This window comes from Budorcas taxicolor, chromosome 16 (genome assembly GCF_023091745.1).
Source record: "Budorcas taxicolor isolate Tak-1 chromosome 16, Takin1.1, whole genome shotgun sequence".
Classification (NCBI taxonomy): Eukaryota; Metazoa; Chordata; class Mammalia; order Artiodactyla; family Bovidae; genus Budorcas; species Budorcas taxicolor.
The window spans coordinates 77713510-77732335 of record NC_068925.1 but is presented as its reverse complement, the minus strand read 5'-3'; the positions used below and the strand labels follow the sequence as shown (position 1 = coordinate 77732335).

Below are 18826 nucleotides of genomic sequence, written 5' to 3'. Positions count from 1 at the left end.
CAATGTGAAGTTTCCAAACTTTCATAAGTACAGGTACAGTTGCAAGATTAAAAAATAATTTTAATCAATTATCTGATTCCTTATTAGCCTAATTATGTAACTGGGAATATGATTCTTTGCCCATCACAATACCACTCTTTGTTCTGTTTTTTCCTTTGAGATTCTGGAAATAAGTAACATACAATTTTAAGAGGCACTTATTAGAATGATTCCAAAATTCCCCTTACCGACTGAACGATCTAATTAATCTTTTTTAAATCCAAATACACTTTGTAGACAAAAAATAATAATACACTTTGTAAAGGAGACGATACTGTAAACTCATTTGCCAAGTGGCTGCAAGACACTACACACCAAGCTGTCGTTGTTACTTGCCAAGTATCTTGTGGGTGAGGGAAAAAAATATCGTTTTGTAAATAATAAAATAATCATTAGAATAATAATAAAAAGAAGAGTAAGAATTAAAAAAAAAAAAAACCCAAACCCAATGTTAGAAAAGGTTCGTTAAGGTAGTCTGCGAGGGGCTCGCGGACTCGTGGCTGTCCATGCTAGAGGTCACGGCTGTCACTACAGTGAGAGAGGGATTGGGCAGGTCTGTTAAAGTGGTCGCAGTGCCCGGTGGACTCAGCGCGCCGCTGTCTGCCGAGGGCGGGGCCGGAAGCGACGTGCCATCGGCTTTATCAACACCCCCATTCTCCTGCCGCAAAAGGTTCCTTCTGAATTTGGCTCGTGCGTTTTGGAACCAAACCTGCAAACCAATCCCAATGGATTTCTTTACCGATGTTTATTTTTATACTTCCTTTTTTTTTTTCTTTCCCTTTCTCTTTTTTAATTCTGTTTTGGATATGTTTCTCTTTTTAAATGTTTATTTTCCTTGGGGGAGAAGGGCCTTCCTCCCACCTTTGTTTTGTTTTGTTTTGTTTTTCTTTCTGCTTTCTTTGACAACAGAGTAATCCCAATAAGACTACAGATAACGTTCTTAGCTGCACAGGGGCCCCCACCGCCAGCATTAACGAGTGCCGCTTGGGGGCACAGATGGTTAAGTGAAGATACCCTGGGGAAATGAAGGCACAGCGATCAAGGGGGTGGGGGGGGGCGGTGGAAATACACCCTCCTCCCTCAACGGTTGTCTTTCCAGAAAGAGGACAGGCGAGGTCAGCGGATGTTTCACCAAGTTAGAATCACTTGCATGAAATGAACATCATTGAAACAGATTTCTGGCTGTTCTTGAGTCTGACACATGCCAAGTACTCCGTGCACAGGAAAAACCTCCAGGGCCACAGACTCCAAGCAACCGGAAACGGGTGCGTGGAATTTAAAACGCCTGCTGTCTGTCACTGAGGGTGAGAGCATCAGAGGCGACCCCCAGCCACCCACTATCAGGTCTCTGTTAGACATTCTTACCATGATGAGCCTAGCAAGGCACTGGGCCAGCAGGTCTCACTGCAGTATGCAGTGGTCAAATGCGGTTGGTTACAATGGGAAAATACTCGCTCTGATTGGTTGCAGAGACAGCTAACCATGCTTGTGGCTTTTCAGGAGCTGACCAAAAGGATCCACGTGAATTTGGAAGCTTGGAACGCGGGAGTGAGGCCGCCAAGAGTGTGCTGATGTAAGAGGATAGCAGCAGGTCTCCCCAGGTGTGTGCGCACTGACCCTGACGTGGACAGAGGTCTCCAAAGCCACAGCTTGTGCAGACAGCACCACCCGCGTCTGCAGAGCAGTGGGGCAAGCTGGCTTTGTGGGCCTCTCTCCCCATCTGTAGGGAGGATGTGGCTGCATTTTAGGAGACCCTGGGTCTCTCGCTCTCGCTCTCTGGGCAGTCTCCGGGAAGCCCCTGCAAAAGCTTGGTACACTCTCTAGGGAGGTAAGTAAGGTAAACTAATGAGAAGCAGTACAGGAATCAAACAGGGAAGAGAACTATTTTCACTGCAAGGGGAAGTTGTAGGCACAGCGAACAATTGACGTTTCTTACCTGCAAAACTCTTTTGGTCAGGCCAGTTTTCTGAGCAAGTTGCTTGAGGTCCTTGGCGTCCGGGTTGTGGTTGATGGCAAAGTAGGATTTCATGGTCCGCAGCTGGTGATGCTTGAAGGAGGTGCGCATGCGCTTGGTCTTCTGCGAGGGCGGGTAAGGCTGCTGATCCCGGTCCAAGTGGTCGGCCTCGTTCTCGTTACAACCTGTGGCAGCCACAGTGGACGAAAACAAGGGCTCAGGGCAAGGGCCTACTTTAGCTGAAAAGATGGCAGGTGGCATGCTCCTGTCGTGACAGGACAGCAACGGTGGAGAAAGCTGTCGACCCAATTATGAGCAGGATCCAGACAAAGGAAGGAGGTTAATCACCCCAAGTCGCCAAACTAGTCTGTTAAGTGTGGACCCACTCGAAGTTTATGCAGTAGAAAAGTATTAGATACATCTAATACATTTAGATAAATTATGAGATAAATCTAATCTCTTTGGCTTAATGGTTGCTAGAAAGACTTGAGAAGATGAGTAAGGTCTACGTGTGGGAGTGAGAGAAATCTTCTCCAAGAGTGAAAAGGGGGAAAAAAAAAAACCCCAAACCGTCTTCTAATATGTGATGTGTATGAGCCCTGGCCCTCCACACACTCGGTTTTCAGAGATTCTTTGTTGTGTCTGTATTTGTGAAACGAGGTGTAGTTTCACATGTAGTTTCATATCCTATGCAAGCCAGTAATTTCAGCTCTCTCGAGTCTAAAAGTTTTACAGAGCCATCTCCCTGCCCCAACCCCCCAAGAAGGAAGAATCTAAGTTTCAATTTTTAGCCTTTTCTGCATATCCTAGAATGTTTTCAGAAAAAAGTTAAAAAGAAGAGGGGAAGAAGTTACAAGATAAAAACCTGCAAGATTCTTACATAACCAGAAGAATATTACTTTTGAGGACGTTTAGTGGTAACTGGTTCACATGGGACTAACCAGGATGAAGAGAGTTTTCCCTTGGAGTCACTGGAATAGATATTTCTGAAAGAGAAAGAGCCCAGGTGTGTGTTCACTTGGTTCATGCCAGAATCTCTCCTCGCAACTCCCAGCTCAGAGATGCTGATGTCCCATTCGGATGGTGGCCCTCTTTGCTCTGGTCCTGTGAGAGCCGGAGTGTGAGCTGTGCCCCTGGCTGGCAGGCCAGGGGGAGGGGTGACACCTTTACACTCCCCACACACACAGCCCCCTCCGCACTGAGGGCAAAACAACCCAGCCTTTGAAACCAGCCTGAAAGTCTTCATCCCCAGGATGTAAAGACACACATTTAAAAGGTCATTTCCGATAACCTCCTAGCTTTGCATAAGAAATATGATTACAAGGAAAACACTTTGCTAAATGTTTACCGATTCAGCCAACTTTCGCAATTTAAAGGGCATGGCAATTTTTTTTTCCTTTACACCTTACTTCAGATGTTTATCTGATGTATATTCAGACTGACCATCCAGCATTTTAGTTCACTGTAATAGAATATCTAAAATCAACATGATCACATGCCTGGGGGAGAAACCAGAATCTTGAAGAATGTGAGACATCTCCTGTGGTTAGTTGTTCTGTTCTGCTTGATAAAATACTATGTACCTGCGATGCTCTGGTTGCACGCGTGCGTGATCAGTCGTGTCCGACTCTCTGTGACCCCATGGACTGTAGCCTGTCAGGCTCCTCTGTCCATGGGATTTTCCAGACAAGAATACTGGAGTGGGTTGCTATTCCCTTCTCCAATGCTTTGGTGAGAATTGCTTTTTAAAAAAACGCTTTCAGTGAATCAGTATACATCCAGAGACCCAACCACAAGAGTCACCTGCATCACAAAATCCACTTAAATTCTCCCCACTCTCATGAGACTAGGCATGAACTAATGACGCCTTTGTTCACATTTCCATGAGACCCGTGAAGAGGGCAGGTGAGTTCCTGGCAAGAAAGACACTATCATGCTCGCCATCAGACCCTCGACGTCCAACACAGGGCCAGGAATTCAACGAGCTTCACATCAAGATTTTGAATTTTTGTTCATCCATAAAATCATCAATGATTACTCATGCAAAGTCAGATCAACTTCAGATGGCCTGCAAGTTAGATATACATAGCCAAAGGTTGAACAGAGACTCCTTAAACCCCACTGAAAGGGCACCAGGTACCCAGAAATAAGAGAGAGAATAGAATATGTTTTACATTTTATCCTATTGCACCCCCGGGGAGAGATGTCAAGTTCAAATATTCTACAGAATTGCCTTTTTGTATCCCCAAATGGATGAAACAGCATCTTATGACCTACCATAAAACCATACTTATCTCAGTAAACTGAGCTATATTTCACAACCAGATTATAAATGTAGCCACACCAAAACAGTCAAAGAGGCGCACCTTAGTCACTGGAGGCTTCTTCAGATAAGATTTCAATCCTATCCTAGGTGAGTGATATGTAACTCTTCTTGAATAGCTTATTGAACTGAATATTACACCGGGGCAGAAGACTTAACTTGGTACTTAAATAATGCCCTTAGCCATCAACCCTCACCCACAAGTTACTATTTCTTAGAAATGAGTTTGATTCCTAAACAAACTCCATTACTCATTAGTCTCTAAAATGAATTAATGAAAAATAATTATAGACATTTTTCACACACACAATGATAGATATGATAAAAACTACTTCTCTGAATATGCATTCTGTATCCGTTATGGCTGATTTAAAACTCAGTAGAGAATTTCAGTGTATTAAACACTACTATGGGACTTGTTTTCAAACAGAATACAATTCAGTGTGCAAAAAGATTAAGTTAGTGCTTGATTAAGATGGTATTCATATAAACAGACAAACTGTGGGATCAGTTATATTATGCCACTTAATAGCGCAGTCTGTGTCACCTACAGAGTAACTCGGTGTATTAGCCTAAACTGCTTAAATTTAACTACAAATGTCTTGTGTAAACTTGCAGGTGACCTGTTTCCCCCGTTTTAAAGCTATAGGGGTCCCCCCACCACTGAATTATGAGATGAAATAACTCTCTTAAGACTGTCTTAAATATACACCTGTGAGTACACTCATCTGGCACTATAAAATTAATAAGAAGATCTAACTATTTTATTCTCTGGTCACTTAGGAAATGGTCACCTATCCGAAGAGAGTTTCTTTTCTGAAGGTACGAAACCCTCTGAGAACTGCTCCCAGAGAGACCACTAGGGGTCAGTGCCAGGCTAACTGAACAACGTCAGGGAGCTTTGGAAGTTTGGAAGCCAAGAAAGAACCTAAGAAGGGGAGATTTCAAGAAGTGGCAAAAATCTAGTCTCTCGACTAATGATAAATTACCCAAACCAGAGCTATCGGCCCTAGACTAAATCTTCTTTTCACCCCGGAGGGCTTCATCTCAAACCAGCATCCCCAATGGACTTCCTGTGGCTCTTTCTAAAATATCCATCTGCTATCCGCACAAAGAGATAATAAAGTAAATTAGGAACAGTCTCAAGGAAAGGCACTTGCCTTATGTCAAACATTTACGGATCTTTGCTTAGCTTCACATCTCTGGAATTCTGCGTCACAAACATATTTTGTGTGCATGTGTTTGAAAATATTATCAGTGTGTGAATCAGATCTGTTTAGTAGCAACGTGACTCTTTTCTGTGACTAGTTTACATTTAAGCAGAGATGGCTTCAAAGAAAGATAAAATAAGGAGCTAAAACTGTGGGTCCATTTTATTTTCTGCGCTTTTAATGCGGTTTTAATTCACTGAAGCATTTCTTTGTAATAACAAACGGGCACTGGCTTCATAAACTTTTTTTTAGCGGTAGGCTGATTTTTGGTGAGGCATCTTTAACCGAGTTTCTCTAGATTATTTCACCCAGATCTGAACTGTATGCTGTTTGCGCGTGTCTCTGGGGAAAGTCCTGCAGCGATGCGGTGGACATTAATTAAGAGTTACCAGCTCTGTGATGCACACTGGCTGTGTTCCGAAGGCCTCTGCAACCTCTCTCTCCTTAATGAACAGAAGCATCAGCTCTCTCCAGAACCTTGCAGCAACTTAATTTGCAAACTAATGGCCGAATTGGAAATGGAAGTGGAATGGTCGGAGAGGAAAGAGATTCTCATTCTTTTTAAGAAATAAATCTGTACTCTCTGGTGCTCGTTGGAGAAGCAGGAGAAACACAGTTTTATTGTCGTTAAAGCTCCCCGCATCTTTCTAACGTAAAGTAAGATCAAGGCATAATCAAACGAAGCTAATTAGGTTAAACAAACAATCGAAGAAACCAGGCTTGCCGCCTTTGGCTAGAAAGCTCCTCCCCACGCTTCTGGACCTTCTGGGAGCCAGGGGCTTCCTGCTCTCTGCAGACCCGACTAGTCTCTCTCCCTCTCTATCTATTTCTCTCTCTCTCTCTAATTAGGGCATTAGGGCCTTGGTGAGTGGCTAGAGATTCCGATGTCATCTTCTATTAATAAAGAACAATCGGTGCCCTGCCTGGCCACCCCTGGGACCATGCATCAAAGGAGCCCAAGTAACCACGCTGGGCATCGTGGCCCCGAATCAGCCTGCTGGCCGAGGCGCAGAGGGGCAGCAGGAGGCCCTGACCCCCAGTAGGGGGTTGGCAAAACCCAGGGATGCACCGCTGCGGGACACTGACCCATCTAGGCATGTCTGCTGCCAGAAGCCGGCCCTCCCCCTCCAGTGACCCAGGGTTCAACCCCTGGGACAAAGGTCCCCACCTTCTCGGGGACACCCCTGCTATCCCTCATCTGTGAAATCAGAGCCAGGAGGGAGCTGAGGGGAGAGCTGGGCAGATTCCCCCCTTCGGAGCAGGACCCGTTTCTGCTTGCTCACACTGGCTGAGTGTCCCTGGGCAAGTCACTTATGAGGGGGAACAGCGTCCCTTTACTACTGAGCCACAGCGGCTCATGCACCACACCAGGTACGTGGGGACTGGAAGAGAAAAACAGGCAAGATCCACGCTCTGGGATGCCCACCCTTCAACTGGCATCTGGGTGTGCCTGGTAACAGAGCGGGGTGGCCACCATGAGGTCCCCAAGGTCCTTTCCAACAGAAAGGACTCCCTGAGCCCGAGTCTCCTCCTAAAACGTCCAGTGGGGCTGGGCACCGAAAGTCAGAAAGGCTGAACGGGGCGACAGAGGATGGGGTGGTTGGATAGCATTGCTGACTCAAAGGGCACAAGTTTGAGCAAACTCCGGGAGATAATGAAGGACAGAGGAGCCTGCTGGCCTGCAGTCCATGGGGTTGCAAACAGTCAGACAGGACTTCGCAACTGAACAACAACAAACCAGTCCTGAGGATGCCACTAAGTGAGCTCCAGGGTTTTCTGTAACCTCTTTTCCAGGGGGCTGGGACTCACAGGAAGAGCTTCCATCTTGCTTAGAGGTAGACTGTGGTCCTGGGGACCTGTCACCATCCTCACCTGGGGGCTGGCAAGTGGGGTGGGGCAGGCTGCCAACAACGGGGTACTGGTGGGTAAGACTGATGAGTGGTAGGTGTGCCCCCCCCCCCCCCAAGCAAGGAAGAAAACGCTTTCTGGCCTGTTGCCTGCATTTTGTTTTTAATTAAGAGAGAAAGCTGGGGTGGGGGGGAGGGGGGACAGTCTGGGTGTCTGGAGGGTTTATCACAGGAGCAGTGAGCTGGCTGGATGGTCCCCTGACCCAGGGAAGGGGCAGGCCAGCTCACATGGACTCTGGAGAGTGACTCCCGCCCCTCCAGCCACTCTGCACCAAAATGAGGGATTTGGTTTTTCAACACTCATGCCAACTGTTTCCCTGATTAACTCTGGGCTGGTGACCACAGCCTCTGTCCCCTCTAGACACACTGGGACTGGGCTCTGAAGATTTTTTTTTTCCTTTTTTAGTTTTCAGGGAAACCTCCTCCAGGATCTATAACTTGGCCTCCACACAGGAATTGCCCTGGGGCTGTTTCGCTCCAACTGGGAGCCAGAAACTAATGGGCTCATTAACTAATGGGCAACAAGGGTTTGGCCCTGCCTGTTTGGGGGAAGTCGCCGTAGCCCCACGGTTGTGAATGTATTTCTGGCCACAAACGAAATAAAGGTGTCTCTCTCTCCCTTTCTCCCTCTCCCCTCCCCCATCCCCCTTCTCTCTCCTCCCTCTTTCTCTCACTCCATCGTCCAGCTTCTTTCTGAGTGACCGAGAGCTGTGGCGAGGAAAGGGTCTTGCTAAGCAAAGCGCCCTCTTGCAACCAAGCGGGATTAGGGGGGAAGCCAGATGGAATTCTCCGGGCAGACCCGGGGCTGGGGCGGCAGGGGCGGCCAGGATGGGGTGGGCACCCACCTGAGTTGTAATTGACGATGTCCACCCCTAGCGCTGGGCTCTTCCGTTTCCGGGGCCGCCCCTTCTGCACGGTGCCGGTGCCATTGAAGTAAGGCAGGGCCAAGCCGCCGCTCTTGGCCGCCAGCTCGGTGTAGCTCAGCTGCGGCGGATACTCTCCTTGCAAGAGGGTCTCGAAGTGGGTGCGGCAGTACACCAGGCTGTCCTTCATGCCAAAATGGTCGCCCGTGGTCAGGGTCTTGTTGCACGTGGAGCAGGTGAAACAGCTCAGGTGGTAGACGGAGTCTCGGGCGCGCATGACCATCTCGGAGGCGGAGATGCCGAGGTGGCAGCGGGCACATCTCTGCACAGAGAACCTTCTGGAAGGAAACAGCGGCGTCAGAGAGCTAGCCGAGGCCAAGGCAGGGCCACATCTCACCGCGGCATCTGGGGCTTGGTCAGCAGCAGCCCAAGACGGAGATCCGGGAGGGGAGGACCCAGGCCCTCTTGGATATACATTCATTTTATCTGCTGATTGACCTGCTCTGATGAATATGACAAAGAACCCTTACATTAAAATAAGAATCGAGGAACTGATCCTCAGTTTTCTTCCCTGTAAAGTAAAAATTTTAAAAATCAAAACCCAAAACAAACCGTGCCCTGGCTAACTCACAACAGTATGTTAAGAATATTAAATTGCGATGCCAAGTGAAACCGTCTCCTCGATTACAAGGCATTCACAGGAAGGGTGTTGGTATTTATGAAACTGTGAGTGTGCATGAAGACATTCAGACACAGCCCTGGGGGAGAAAAAGAAAAGACAGTTCCGCAGAGGCGGGCTAATTCTTTTCTAACCACTGTTCTCGCCTCGGCCGAGAGCGAACCGTGTCGCCTGCCCATCGCTGCGGTCCCCAAGGCAACACCGAGCAGAATCAGTGAACGCGCTGCGGCCAGTTCACTCTCCGGCGACTGGGGAGGCTGGCGGGAAGGTTCCAGCCCGCGGTCAGGGCATCTCCGAACTGAGTGGCCTGCGTTTTGGCAACAGCAGTTATTTATTCCTTTTCGTGGTCATTTAGGTGATTTTCCCGCCACCCTAGCGAAAACCCGACAGCCAGCAGCTACTGCTGCTGCTCCGGCCGCCGGCTCAGTTCCAAGGCCCCGGCCTGGCTGAGTTCGTACGTAGCAAACGGAAAACACAAAGCCAACCCGCTTTAGCCTCGGTAGACGCGGACACGTTCATTGACCCTCCGAGGACGTGCCCAGCTCCCTCAGCGGTGCTCCGGGGGCCGCCTGAGCGGGAGAGTCGAGACCTCGCTCTAGACCTGGGGTGCCCTCCTCCCGGGGCGTCCTCCTCCCGGGTCTGGCGGGGGTGGGCACGCTGCAGTTTGAAGGCGCATGCGGGGGGCTTCCCTGGGCAGGGGGAAAGCCGGAGGGGGCCTAGAGGCTCGGGCTGGCGGCCCCGCCAGGCGGGGAAGGGATGGGGCGGGAATACCTGTAGTAATCCTCCTTGCAGTAAATGCTGCCGTCCTTGGCGAAGCAGGTGAGCTCGGACTCGAGCGCCAGCTTACATTCACAGCACTTCAGGCACCTCAGGTGCCACTGCTTGTCCACGGCCAGCAGGTAGTACCTGTCGGCGATCTTGCCCCCGCAGCCAGCGCACAGGGCGGGCTTCTCCGGGCTCAGCGGGGGCATGCCCTGCAAGAAAGCGCGCGCTCGGTGAGGAGCGCGCGGGGCCGCCCCACGCGGGTCCCCGGCGCAGAGCCAGCCCCCCGCCTCCCCGACTCGAGGACTCCCTAGACTCAGCTCCTCCTGCGGGCACGCGGTTTCCGCGAGCGCCGCCGGTCAGGGGCCCCTCCGCGAAGGCAGGCATCGGGGAAATGTTTGCAGTTTTTCCTTCTGCCACTTTCTGCCGCGTCCGTCTGAACCTGGACTCAACCTAAAGACCCGCTGGTCACCTCGAACCTTTTCCACAAGGGCTAGAAGGGCATGGACTGTATAAATGGTGGAGGTTTCCGAACTCAAATAATTAAAACTTTAAAAGTGTGGCTTTCGATTCGCCCGAAATGAAACAACAGAAATTGTTGTTGGAGGATGAAAGGGAGATCCGAACAAGCACATACTGGTTTTCAGCAAACACTATTACATTTCTCTTTCTCAATATCCCTATAAGCAGCATTTAATGTAAAAGAGAAGGGAGAGGGTTTAATACTCGTGCTCATAATGTGGTGGACGTTGTTTCCATCGAGATATATTTGGCAGATCTTGCAAGGGTTATCGGTCCTTCTACTAAGGGAGCACCATACCTGTTCCTGGGAAGGTCCGTTATCCGATCGCCTCTACACAGGCCCCCATTCCCTGACATAAACATACCTCGGAGATCTTTGTACTGAAAATCTTTCCAATGCCGGCCTTGAGCTTCCCGCCTGTGTCCCCACGAGCCGGCGAGGAAGGGGACCCCTCGCCTTAAGTGCAACCCCGCCGTGAAATTCGGGTTTGCATTACCGCTTTTTGTTTTTAAACGGGATAGCCACAAAAGGTGGGTGGTTAACTGCGGGACATTTCCCTCAGGACTAGCAGAAATGGGTTGGACTTTCCCCCAAGAAACCCAGGCAGGCCTGGAAAAGTAGAGTTTCGCACTTTACTCAGACCAGCTTCCCCCACCCCCCGCAGTGAAATCATTTTTGCAAATGTAGAAACATCCACCATCTCGGCTACTTGGTGGACCCCAAACACCGCTGACCGGCCCCGGGCAGTCTGTCCACCGGCTTAGTTTCAGCTGCGATTCCCGGTGTGATGCCCGAGGATCTACACAGCTCAGTTTGGCTGAAACTCTGCGGAGACGTCTGTCGTTTTCCCTCTCCGGCTCGTAAATGGGAAAGGCGAGCACAGAGATTGTTCATTAGTTTTCTTTACGAAGCGGGCCTGACTTTTATCCTGCGTGCCTAATCGACACAGCGTGGTCGACCACAGCGTGGAAGGGTTAGAAACTTCTCGCGCTTGGGCTCGGCGCCCGGCTCCTCCGGATTTTCTATTCGACTGCCCAGCAAGCTACGCGCGCCAGGCCCGGGAGCTGACCAAGCCGGGCCGCCAGAGATCCCCAGGCCATCGCGGCCTTTGCGCGTTCCGCGTCCCGAGCGTCCAGAGGACGCATTCTAGTCCACCCCGAACAGCCGGTCTCCAGACCCAGGGACTGGAGACCCGGAGCTTCCGCTCGGCCGGGACGTTCGGCCGCGCGCCGCAGCCCGTGGCCCGCACCCGCTCGCCCTCGAGCCGCCGACCCTCGCCGGGGAGGCGCCCAGGACTCCAGCGGGCCAGGAGACCGGCGTCTGCGCCGCCGGAGAGGACGTCGCCATCCTCTCGTGCCCGACTAGCCCTGCTTCCCCCGGACCAGCTGCGGCGGAGACGAGCGGGCTCGGGCTCTTAGGAGTGTAGCTCTATCAGAAAGGGGCCCTTTCTTACCCCGCAGCAGCCAGGCGAACCGAAGATAACCCGACCGCTGATCGCAGCGGACGCGCCTACGGACCGCCACCCTCGCCCGGGCGCCTCGGCGGCTCGGCTCGGCTCCCCCTGCGCGCGCGCGGGCTCCTGGCTCCCGTGGCCGCCGGCCCTTCCTTACCGCGTCGCGGCCGTTGAGCTGGGCGCCTTTGGCCAGGCGGGCCTCGCTCTTGGATCTGCGCTCCATCTCTTCCATGATGCCTTGGATGTGGCCTCCAGAGATCCCGTGGAAGAGCATGGCTGGGGGGCGGAAAGGACACGAGCTGTCTTCTGCTCGGCACCCCACTATTTCCATATACACTCGCCCCGGGGGCTCTCAGCTCATCCGAGGAGGAGAAGCGGGGAGCGCAGAGGCGGGGCGACGGGAGAGCGCCGAGACGCTCGGGGACTGAGGGAGAGGGGAAGAAAAGAGGCAGCCGCAGTGGAAATGGGTCTGCTCGGAAAAGAAGAAGCAGGGGGGACGCCAGCCCCGGCGACTCCCTGAAGGAGATGCGCAGAAAACAAACACGGGAAGGGGGGAGAGGAGGTGAAGCAGACAGATCTGACCTCTCCGAGAGCTCGAGTTACTAACGGGGAACAACTGCGTGGGGGTGGGGAGGGGGGAGCAAAACCTGGTGGAGAAAGAAAATAATTTTGAACACAAAGGAAGAAAAAGGAGTGCTATTTTCAGCGGCCCCTGGCTGCTTGCAAGTTCCCAGCGCCTGTAGGTTGGGTTGGGGACTGCTCCTGCCGCCGGAGCGGTGTCCAATTTGTTAAGAGACTAAAGCCAGCCCATTTTTGATAATTTAGTAGGAGGAGTTCTCTCCCGGAGCCGCCACGGATTTTTATTCAGACAACAAAGACCTGTCATACTCCTCTCAACCCCCTGGTGATGGGGAAGCGGGGACAAACACTGAGGGGGGGGGGGGTAAGGGGGAGGCAGGAGGAGGGGGCATTTACTTCCCCCAACACACACACACACACACACACACACACACACACACACGCCCTTCCAAGAGTTCCCAGCAATCACCTTTTAAAGGGAAAAAGGAACCCTTATTGTCCCCGCCCTGGCGCAGAAGGCAGAGAGTCGGCCTGTTTGGTCCAAGTTCAAGATCAGACCCAGACTCAAGAAACGCAGAATCCCAGCCCCAAACTTCACGTCTCCTCCTTGTGGACTTTCTGGTCCCCAGCTCGAGGGGACCCCAAATAAATGAATGGTGGGCAGGCATTCCTCTCTTCCCCTACCCCTGACTTCAACTCACTTTTTAAAAGCACGTTTGCTTCATCTCCCCACGGCCTCCCGACCCCACCTGGGGCTGAAGCAAGCCCCAAAGTGAACAGGAACTAGGAGAGCCTCTCTTTCTAGAGTCTACTTCTGGCAAAAAAAAAAAAAAAAATCTTGGAACAATCAGTGTAGGGGACAGGGCTTGGAGATGAGTGGGCTTGGAGATGTGTGTGCAACTGCAGCGTGACCACCGGGGGATGCCGGTTCAGGCTGGGGGAGAAACTCGCGTCCCGGAGGAAACCTGTCCGTGTGGGCAGTGAAGCGGGGGCTCGCCCGAGCTTGGCGCCGCCCCCGACATCCCGGGACCGGGCGCGCGCCCCATTGCCCGGACTGGACTGGGGACCTGTAAACGTGGGCGCCCCGCGCGGTGAGGAGGATGCGAAGGGGCCCCTCGGCATGGAGGAGGGCGAGGTGAGAGCTGACGGGCGGAACGGCAGCCCCCGCGCCTCACAAGAGGCGGGATTGTTCCCGCGAGCCGCGGCCCCTCCTCGGCCCCGTTAAAAAGTGGCCACAATACTCGGATATTGTCGATTCATGCAAACCGCCAGAAGCCCCCGAGGAGCCCGACGCGGGGAGCGGCGGCAGGAACCGACCCAGCTCCCAGCCGAGAGCGGGAAGACCCGGCGGGCCCCCGCAGGCCTCCCCCAGGCTGCCGGTTCCCCCACCGCGCCCCGTCGGCTTTGCGGGGACCGCGCGCTTCTCCCGGCAGGTCCGGGACACCAGAGGGATCCCCTGGTGGCAGACTCGCGTCCCTCCCGGAGGAGCCCGACCGGGAACGGGGGCCAAATCTCGAAAGATGGAGAGGGGGAGGGAAGAAGGGGGGCGGGAAGAAGGGGGGCGGGAAGAAGGGGGGAGGGAAGAAGGGGGGAGGGAAGAAGGGGGGAGGGAAGAAGGGGGGAGGGAAGAAGGGGGGAGGGAAGAAGGGGGAGGGAGGAGAAAGGAAGGAAGACGAGAACGGTGCCGATCCGACTTCCTGTCCCAAAGCATCGCCTTCTGAAGCTGCTAGAATCGCCTCTGCCATGAAATCCAAAACTCGCCTGCTTCCCCCTTGCTCTTTTCTCAGGGTCAAAAAAAAAAAAATGTTATTTGCAGACTGGACGCTGTTACGGTCCTCCGGGTGCCAGAATACAGCTCATAAAACACAATTTCACACACACACACAAAATGAAGCCAGTCAAGTGAACTAAACTGGAGACCTTCCCCACCCCCCAACTCTGGCAGCCCTACTGGACAGCAGGGCTGCTATTTACTGTAAGTAATGTAATTAGCCCCTTTGGATGGAAATCAATGAACTTTTCAAACCCACGTGCACCAGCGCAGGGGCTGGGGGCAACACCTCTTTCAGAGACGTTAGGTCCTCTCACAAAGGGGCAGACTGCCTTTCCACAAGAGGGGACTGGGCCCAGGGAGGGGGAGGCCGAGGACAGGGGAAGGGAAGGGGGAGGAGGGGGAAGGGAAGGGGGAGGAGGGGGAAGGGAAGGGGGAGGAGGGGGAAGGGAAGGGGGAGGAGGGGGAAGGGAAGGGGGAGGAGGGGGAAGGGGGAGGAGAGGAAAGAGGAGGGGTCTCTGAGAAGGACATCCTTTAACCAAGGAGTCTCCAAGGGAAAGTAAACCAGGGACCTCAATCCAGGGACTCGCTTTGTCCAGTTTCTGGGCTAACTCTCCCCACATTTCACCCCCAGGTGGAGGTTGGGAACTGGGTTTGGGTTTGGCTGTTGCTGGATCTGGGTCCTGCTCAATAAAAATAAACAGAGCCGGAGAACACCACTGCCTTCTTGCTGGGGATGAAATTTTGGAGACTTCATTAAGTGAGGGTTTACCCAACAACTCCAAGGAGAGGCCAGAACTTTGTGAAGCATCTCCAGGGAAGCAGGCACGGAAGGCCCGTGAGCCCTCCAGTCCTTGCTTCCATCATTCCTCTCCTGCATACACAGATTTGCTCCTTGACTGTCGGGTACAGGCAGGGCAGGGGGCCTCCTGCCATCAGCTTCCGGGTTGGAGCTCTCTGTCTCGGCTTTTTCTTATAAAACTGGGGTTATAAGTTTCTGTGCAGGGTGGGATTTGCTAACTTCCCATAAAGATGCCAACTGCTCGCCTTCTTCCTTCTCTGCCAATGCAGGAAGTTTGCGGAGACCTCGGGGTGGGGCAGGGGAGCTGCTGGAGTTTGAGAGGTCCTCCTTAATCGTGTGGCCATCAGAAATCGCTCGGGGTGGGTCCAGCCCTGCCTCCTCTCCCAGCTCCAGAAAAAGGGCTGTGGCCTGGGACGTCCTAACCTTTTTGTCTTGCAGCCTCCGGGAGATGGCCCACCCCACGCCACCCCACGCCACGCCACCCCACGCCACCCCACGCCACCCCACCCCACCCCACCCCACCCCACGCCACCCCACCCCACCCCACCCCACCCCACCCCACCCCACCCCCGCACTCTCAAGGGACAGTAAGCACTTCCAGGAGAGGGTCTAGGTGTCTCTGCCTTCTTTCATCTCTCAAAAGGAGGTGCTGGGGCGCGGGGCGGCCCTGGGGTGCGCCCTACACGCTGGGGTGCTGCTTGCTCAGTTCCCGGGGCTGAGTCCCCGCACCTCTGGCTGGGACAGGTGCAGCGACCGCCTCCGTCCGCGGCCCACAGTGACTCCTCCAGTCTCCCGTCTAAACTCAAAGCTCTCTCTGGAGCAAGGTGGCAGAACCCTGGCCAGGGGCTGCCCTCCGCCCGAGGGAGCACACTTCTCCCACTCTGCCCTCTCTGCTCCGCCAGCCCCTGTGGCGGCTTTGAGGAAACCGGACGGACGGCAGCGACTGCGGGCACTGGAGTTGGGCTCGAGGGTCGGGGTCCACAGAATCTCCTCGAGGGCCGCAGCGGGGTCCCTCTCCAGGAGAAAGAAAGAGAAGTAAAGAGAACGCACCGCTTCACCCAGGGGCTGACGGAGGCTTCAGGGTCGAGAGAGGAAGCCTCGATTGTGAGCACAAGCGAGGTCTCTTTAGATCTGAATTTTGGAGGTCAAGATGCTCTGCCCCGAGTTTGCCCTTAAAAGGGCAGAGGTCACCTTTCCTCCTGACCCTATTAAGCTGGTGGAGGGTCCTCCTTGGTCTGAAAGGTGCAGCTCTCGAAGAGGCGTCCGGCTTCCAGCATTGCTCTGAGCACCCCACGGCCGGGGGAGTCAGCGCTGTTCTGGGGCTGGCACCCGAGCACCCAGCCCTGCACGTCGCGGGGCCTCCGTCCGGCGGGGTAGCGAGGGGATGGCCCCGAGGCTCGCCAATCCTGTCTCCGTCCTCGGGCTCAGGGCAACTGTGGGTACACCTAGGCGGCAGGGCCAAGCCTGGCGCCGCGCACCTCGGCATCAGTCCTCCGAGGAGGGCCGCCAGCCCCGGTGGGAGTAGGCTGAGCGGCTCCGGGCCTCGCGAGCCCTACCGCGCGAAGAAGGAGCCCCGCGGCAGGCACCGCCGGGCACCTAGGCCCGGAGCGCTCCCCGCGCCCGCGGCGCGCGCGGGGCCCTGCCCTCGGGTGCGCGCTGCGCCTACGGGCCTCCTTCTCCCCGGAAGGCGCCCCACCCGACCCCGGTTTCGTCTCTAAGGGCCCGCCGCCCGGTGGGGAAGACCGCGCTTCTGAAATCTGAAGCCCTTTCACCTGGGATTTGCCGCGCGGCGGGCCCGCCGCCACCGCCGGAATAAAGGGAGCCGTCCCCCCCAGCCCCCACTCCGCGTCCGCGGAGATCGCCCACAGAAACCGCTGCGCGGGGGTCAGATTGAACCAAAAATGGGGGGTGAAGGCAGTTTCCGGAGGAGACGCGGCTTCTTCCTAGCGCCCCCACCCTGTCCCCACCCGCCTCACCCTTCCCATCCATCCCCGTGAGAAGACGCCCCCAGCAGCGATGCCGAGGGCCGGAGCGCATCCCTGGCGCCCCGACAACTCTCAGCGCAGTGGCCCGGCGACCTCCGGGCCCCGCGCCTGCACCCCGAGAATCTCAGGCCTAGGAGAGCAAGGCCGGAGAAGGGAAAGGGGCCTTTCAGGACTAATGTCAGCGGACTCTGAACGAGACCGCGTATTTTAGAGCCTACTGATCGCGGTACGATCTCCAGGGCAAGCACGACCCCTCTTCCTCGCACCCGATGAAGGCGGGTACACCCGCGTGCACACCCACTCACACACCCACGAGATAAATGCTCCGGCCTAGGGAACAGGGCACGAGAGAGCCTGGCGGGTAACTCACCTGCCTCCAGAGTGGTGCCGTTCAGCATTCTGCGAGCTGGGGTGGCTCACGCCGCGATGGTGGCTGCACCGCAGAGAACGGGCGCGTCAGCTCCGAGGTGCGGCCCAGGACCCCGCGCGCCTCCCCCGACCCGGGGAGCACGTCCCAACCGCTCCTCCCGCTCCTCTCGGCCTTGGGGACCGAGCGGCCTTCGGGGAAGCCAGGCCGCCTCCGGTAGGTGCCCGGGGCGCTCCTGGGCGCCCGGAGGTCGGGAGCACACCGAAGGCGGAAAACTGCTCGGATCAGACAACCCCAATCGAGATCTTACCTTGAGGTCCAGACGTTCCCTCCAAGAAGCCAGTCCGGGGAGAAGAAAAAGGGCGGCGGCGGCCAGAGGTGCGAGCCAGTCCCCAGAATCTCGCCAAGGGGGCCTCTGTGAATCCAAATAAATAATCAGGTGGTTGGTGGGTGGGTCTCTCTGTGTCTCTTCTCCTCTCCTCTCCCTCTCGGTCGGAATTGACCCGAATCCCTCACCTCTGACCCGCAGCTCGCTCCACCTGTCTTTTATTTCTATTTATGCTTCCAAATCGGGAGGAGGAGGAGAAGGGGTGGGCAGAGGGCACCGGCTCGGGCCAGGGCCGGGCGACAGGCTCTGAGGCTGCGTCCAGCCCTCCCAGCTTCTCAGCAATCAGGAAAGGTGTTAATGGAGAAGACGGCCGGGAGGGACCCTCATAAAGCCGGGAGCCCCTCGAGGACTGGCGTCCCGCGGCGCGCCCTGCACCCCGCCCCCCGCCCGAGCCCCCGGCCCTCCTTGGCCTTCCCGGAGATGCTGGCACCTCAGAGATGCTGCCGCTGCCAGCTGGTGCCCACATAGACGGCGAGCGGGCGGGAGCGCCTGGAGGGGGGCCGGGGGCTGAGCCACGGATTGCCCCCCCGCCGCACCCCCTCCTTTCCTCTCGGCGCTCCGGGACCGTGCGCCCGCAACCCAGCCCTGCGCGGTGCGCTCTGCGCCCGAGGGTGGCCTTCTCCGGCGGATCAGCACGCCGGCCCCCGGTATCCCTGCAGCCTGGCTCCGGCTAGGAGGCGGGGACTGCGATCCATCCGGAGAAAACCGACTCCGACCCTGGGAGACGATCGTTTACCGGCACAGACTCCAATGCCCGGGACACGGTGGGTGCCAGGGTACCTGGTCGGTCTCGGCTTCCCGAGCGGCTGCGTCGCCCCCAGCAACCCTGGACGCAGTCAGGCCGCGAGAAAACGGACGAAGAACCGGGAAGCCTGGCCTCTGGCCAATTATTTACCCAGTCTCCCAACACGAGCTCCCCGAGCTCTCAGAGGTGGGGGCGGGGATCACCCGGAGGTGGGGAAGGGTAGCGAACGGCGAGGTCCGCTGCCCCCGGATGCGGTCCCGGCGGCGCCGCCGCCCTGCCCACCTAGCCCTCCCTCCCTCCCTCCCTGGCCCACGCGCTTGGGTCCAGGGTGCAGGGCACTGGGGGCTCCGCGCGTCCGCGAGCCGCCGGCGACCACTGCCTGGGATGGGGGCACGTGGTGCTGGGCACAAGGGTGCACCCACCTCTTCTCGCCCTCCCCGCCAGCTCCGCCACACACTTCAGGGCTGGCAAGGGA

General features: G+C 55.4%; 1 protein-coding gene across 1 annotated transcript; it reads right to left on the bottom strand.

Moving 5' to 3' along the window:
* Window positions 1-490: 490 nt before the first annotated feature.
* LHX9 (LIM homeobox 9) lies at window positions 491-17249 on the bottom strand. Its single transcript, XM_052654028.1, has 6 exons — window positions 17222-17249; window positions 11872-11990; window positions 9748-9950; window positions 8280-8635; window positions 1976-2178; window positions 491-748 (listed from the first exon to the last, which is right to left on the bottom strand). The coding sequence occupies exons 1-6, from the start codon at window positions 17247-17249 to the stop codon at window positions 491-493; spliced, it is 1167 nt and encodes a 388-aa protein (XP_052509988.1).
* Between the last annotated feature and the right edge of the window lie 1577 nt (window positions 17250-18826).

Coding starts and splice junctions, on each gene's coding strand:
- LHX9 (XM_052654028.1), bottom strand. CDS start 17,249: ATGCTGAACGGCACCACTCTGGAGGCAG. Junction 11,991..17,221: donor CGGCACCACTCTGGAGGCAG/GTGAGTTACCCG, acceptor TCCGCCCCCCAG/CCATGCTCTTCCACGGGATC. Junction 9,951..11,871: donor AGCTCAACGGCCGCGACGCG/GTAAGGAAGGGC, acceptor GCTTTCTTGCAG/GGCATGCCCCCGCTGAGCCC.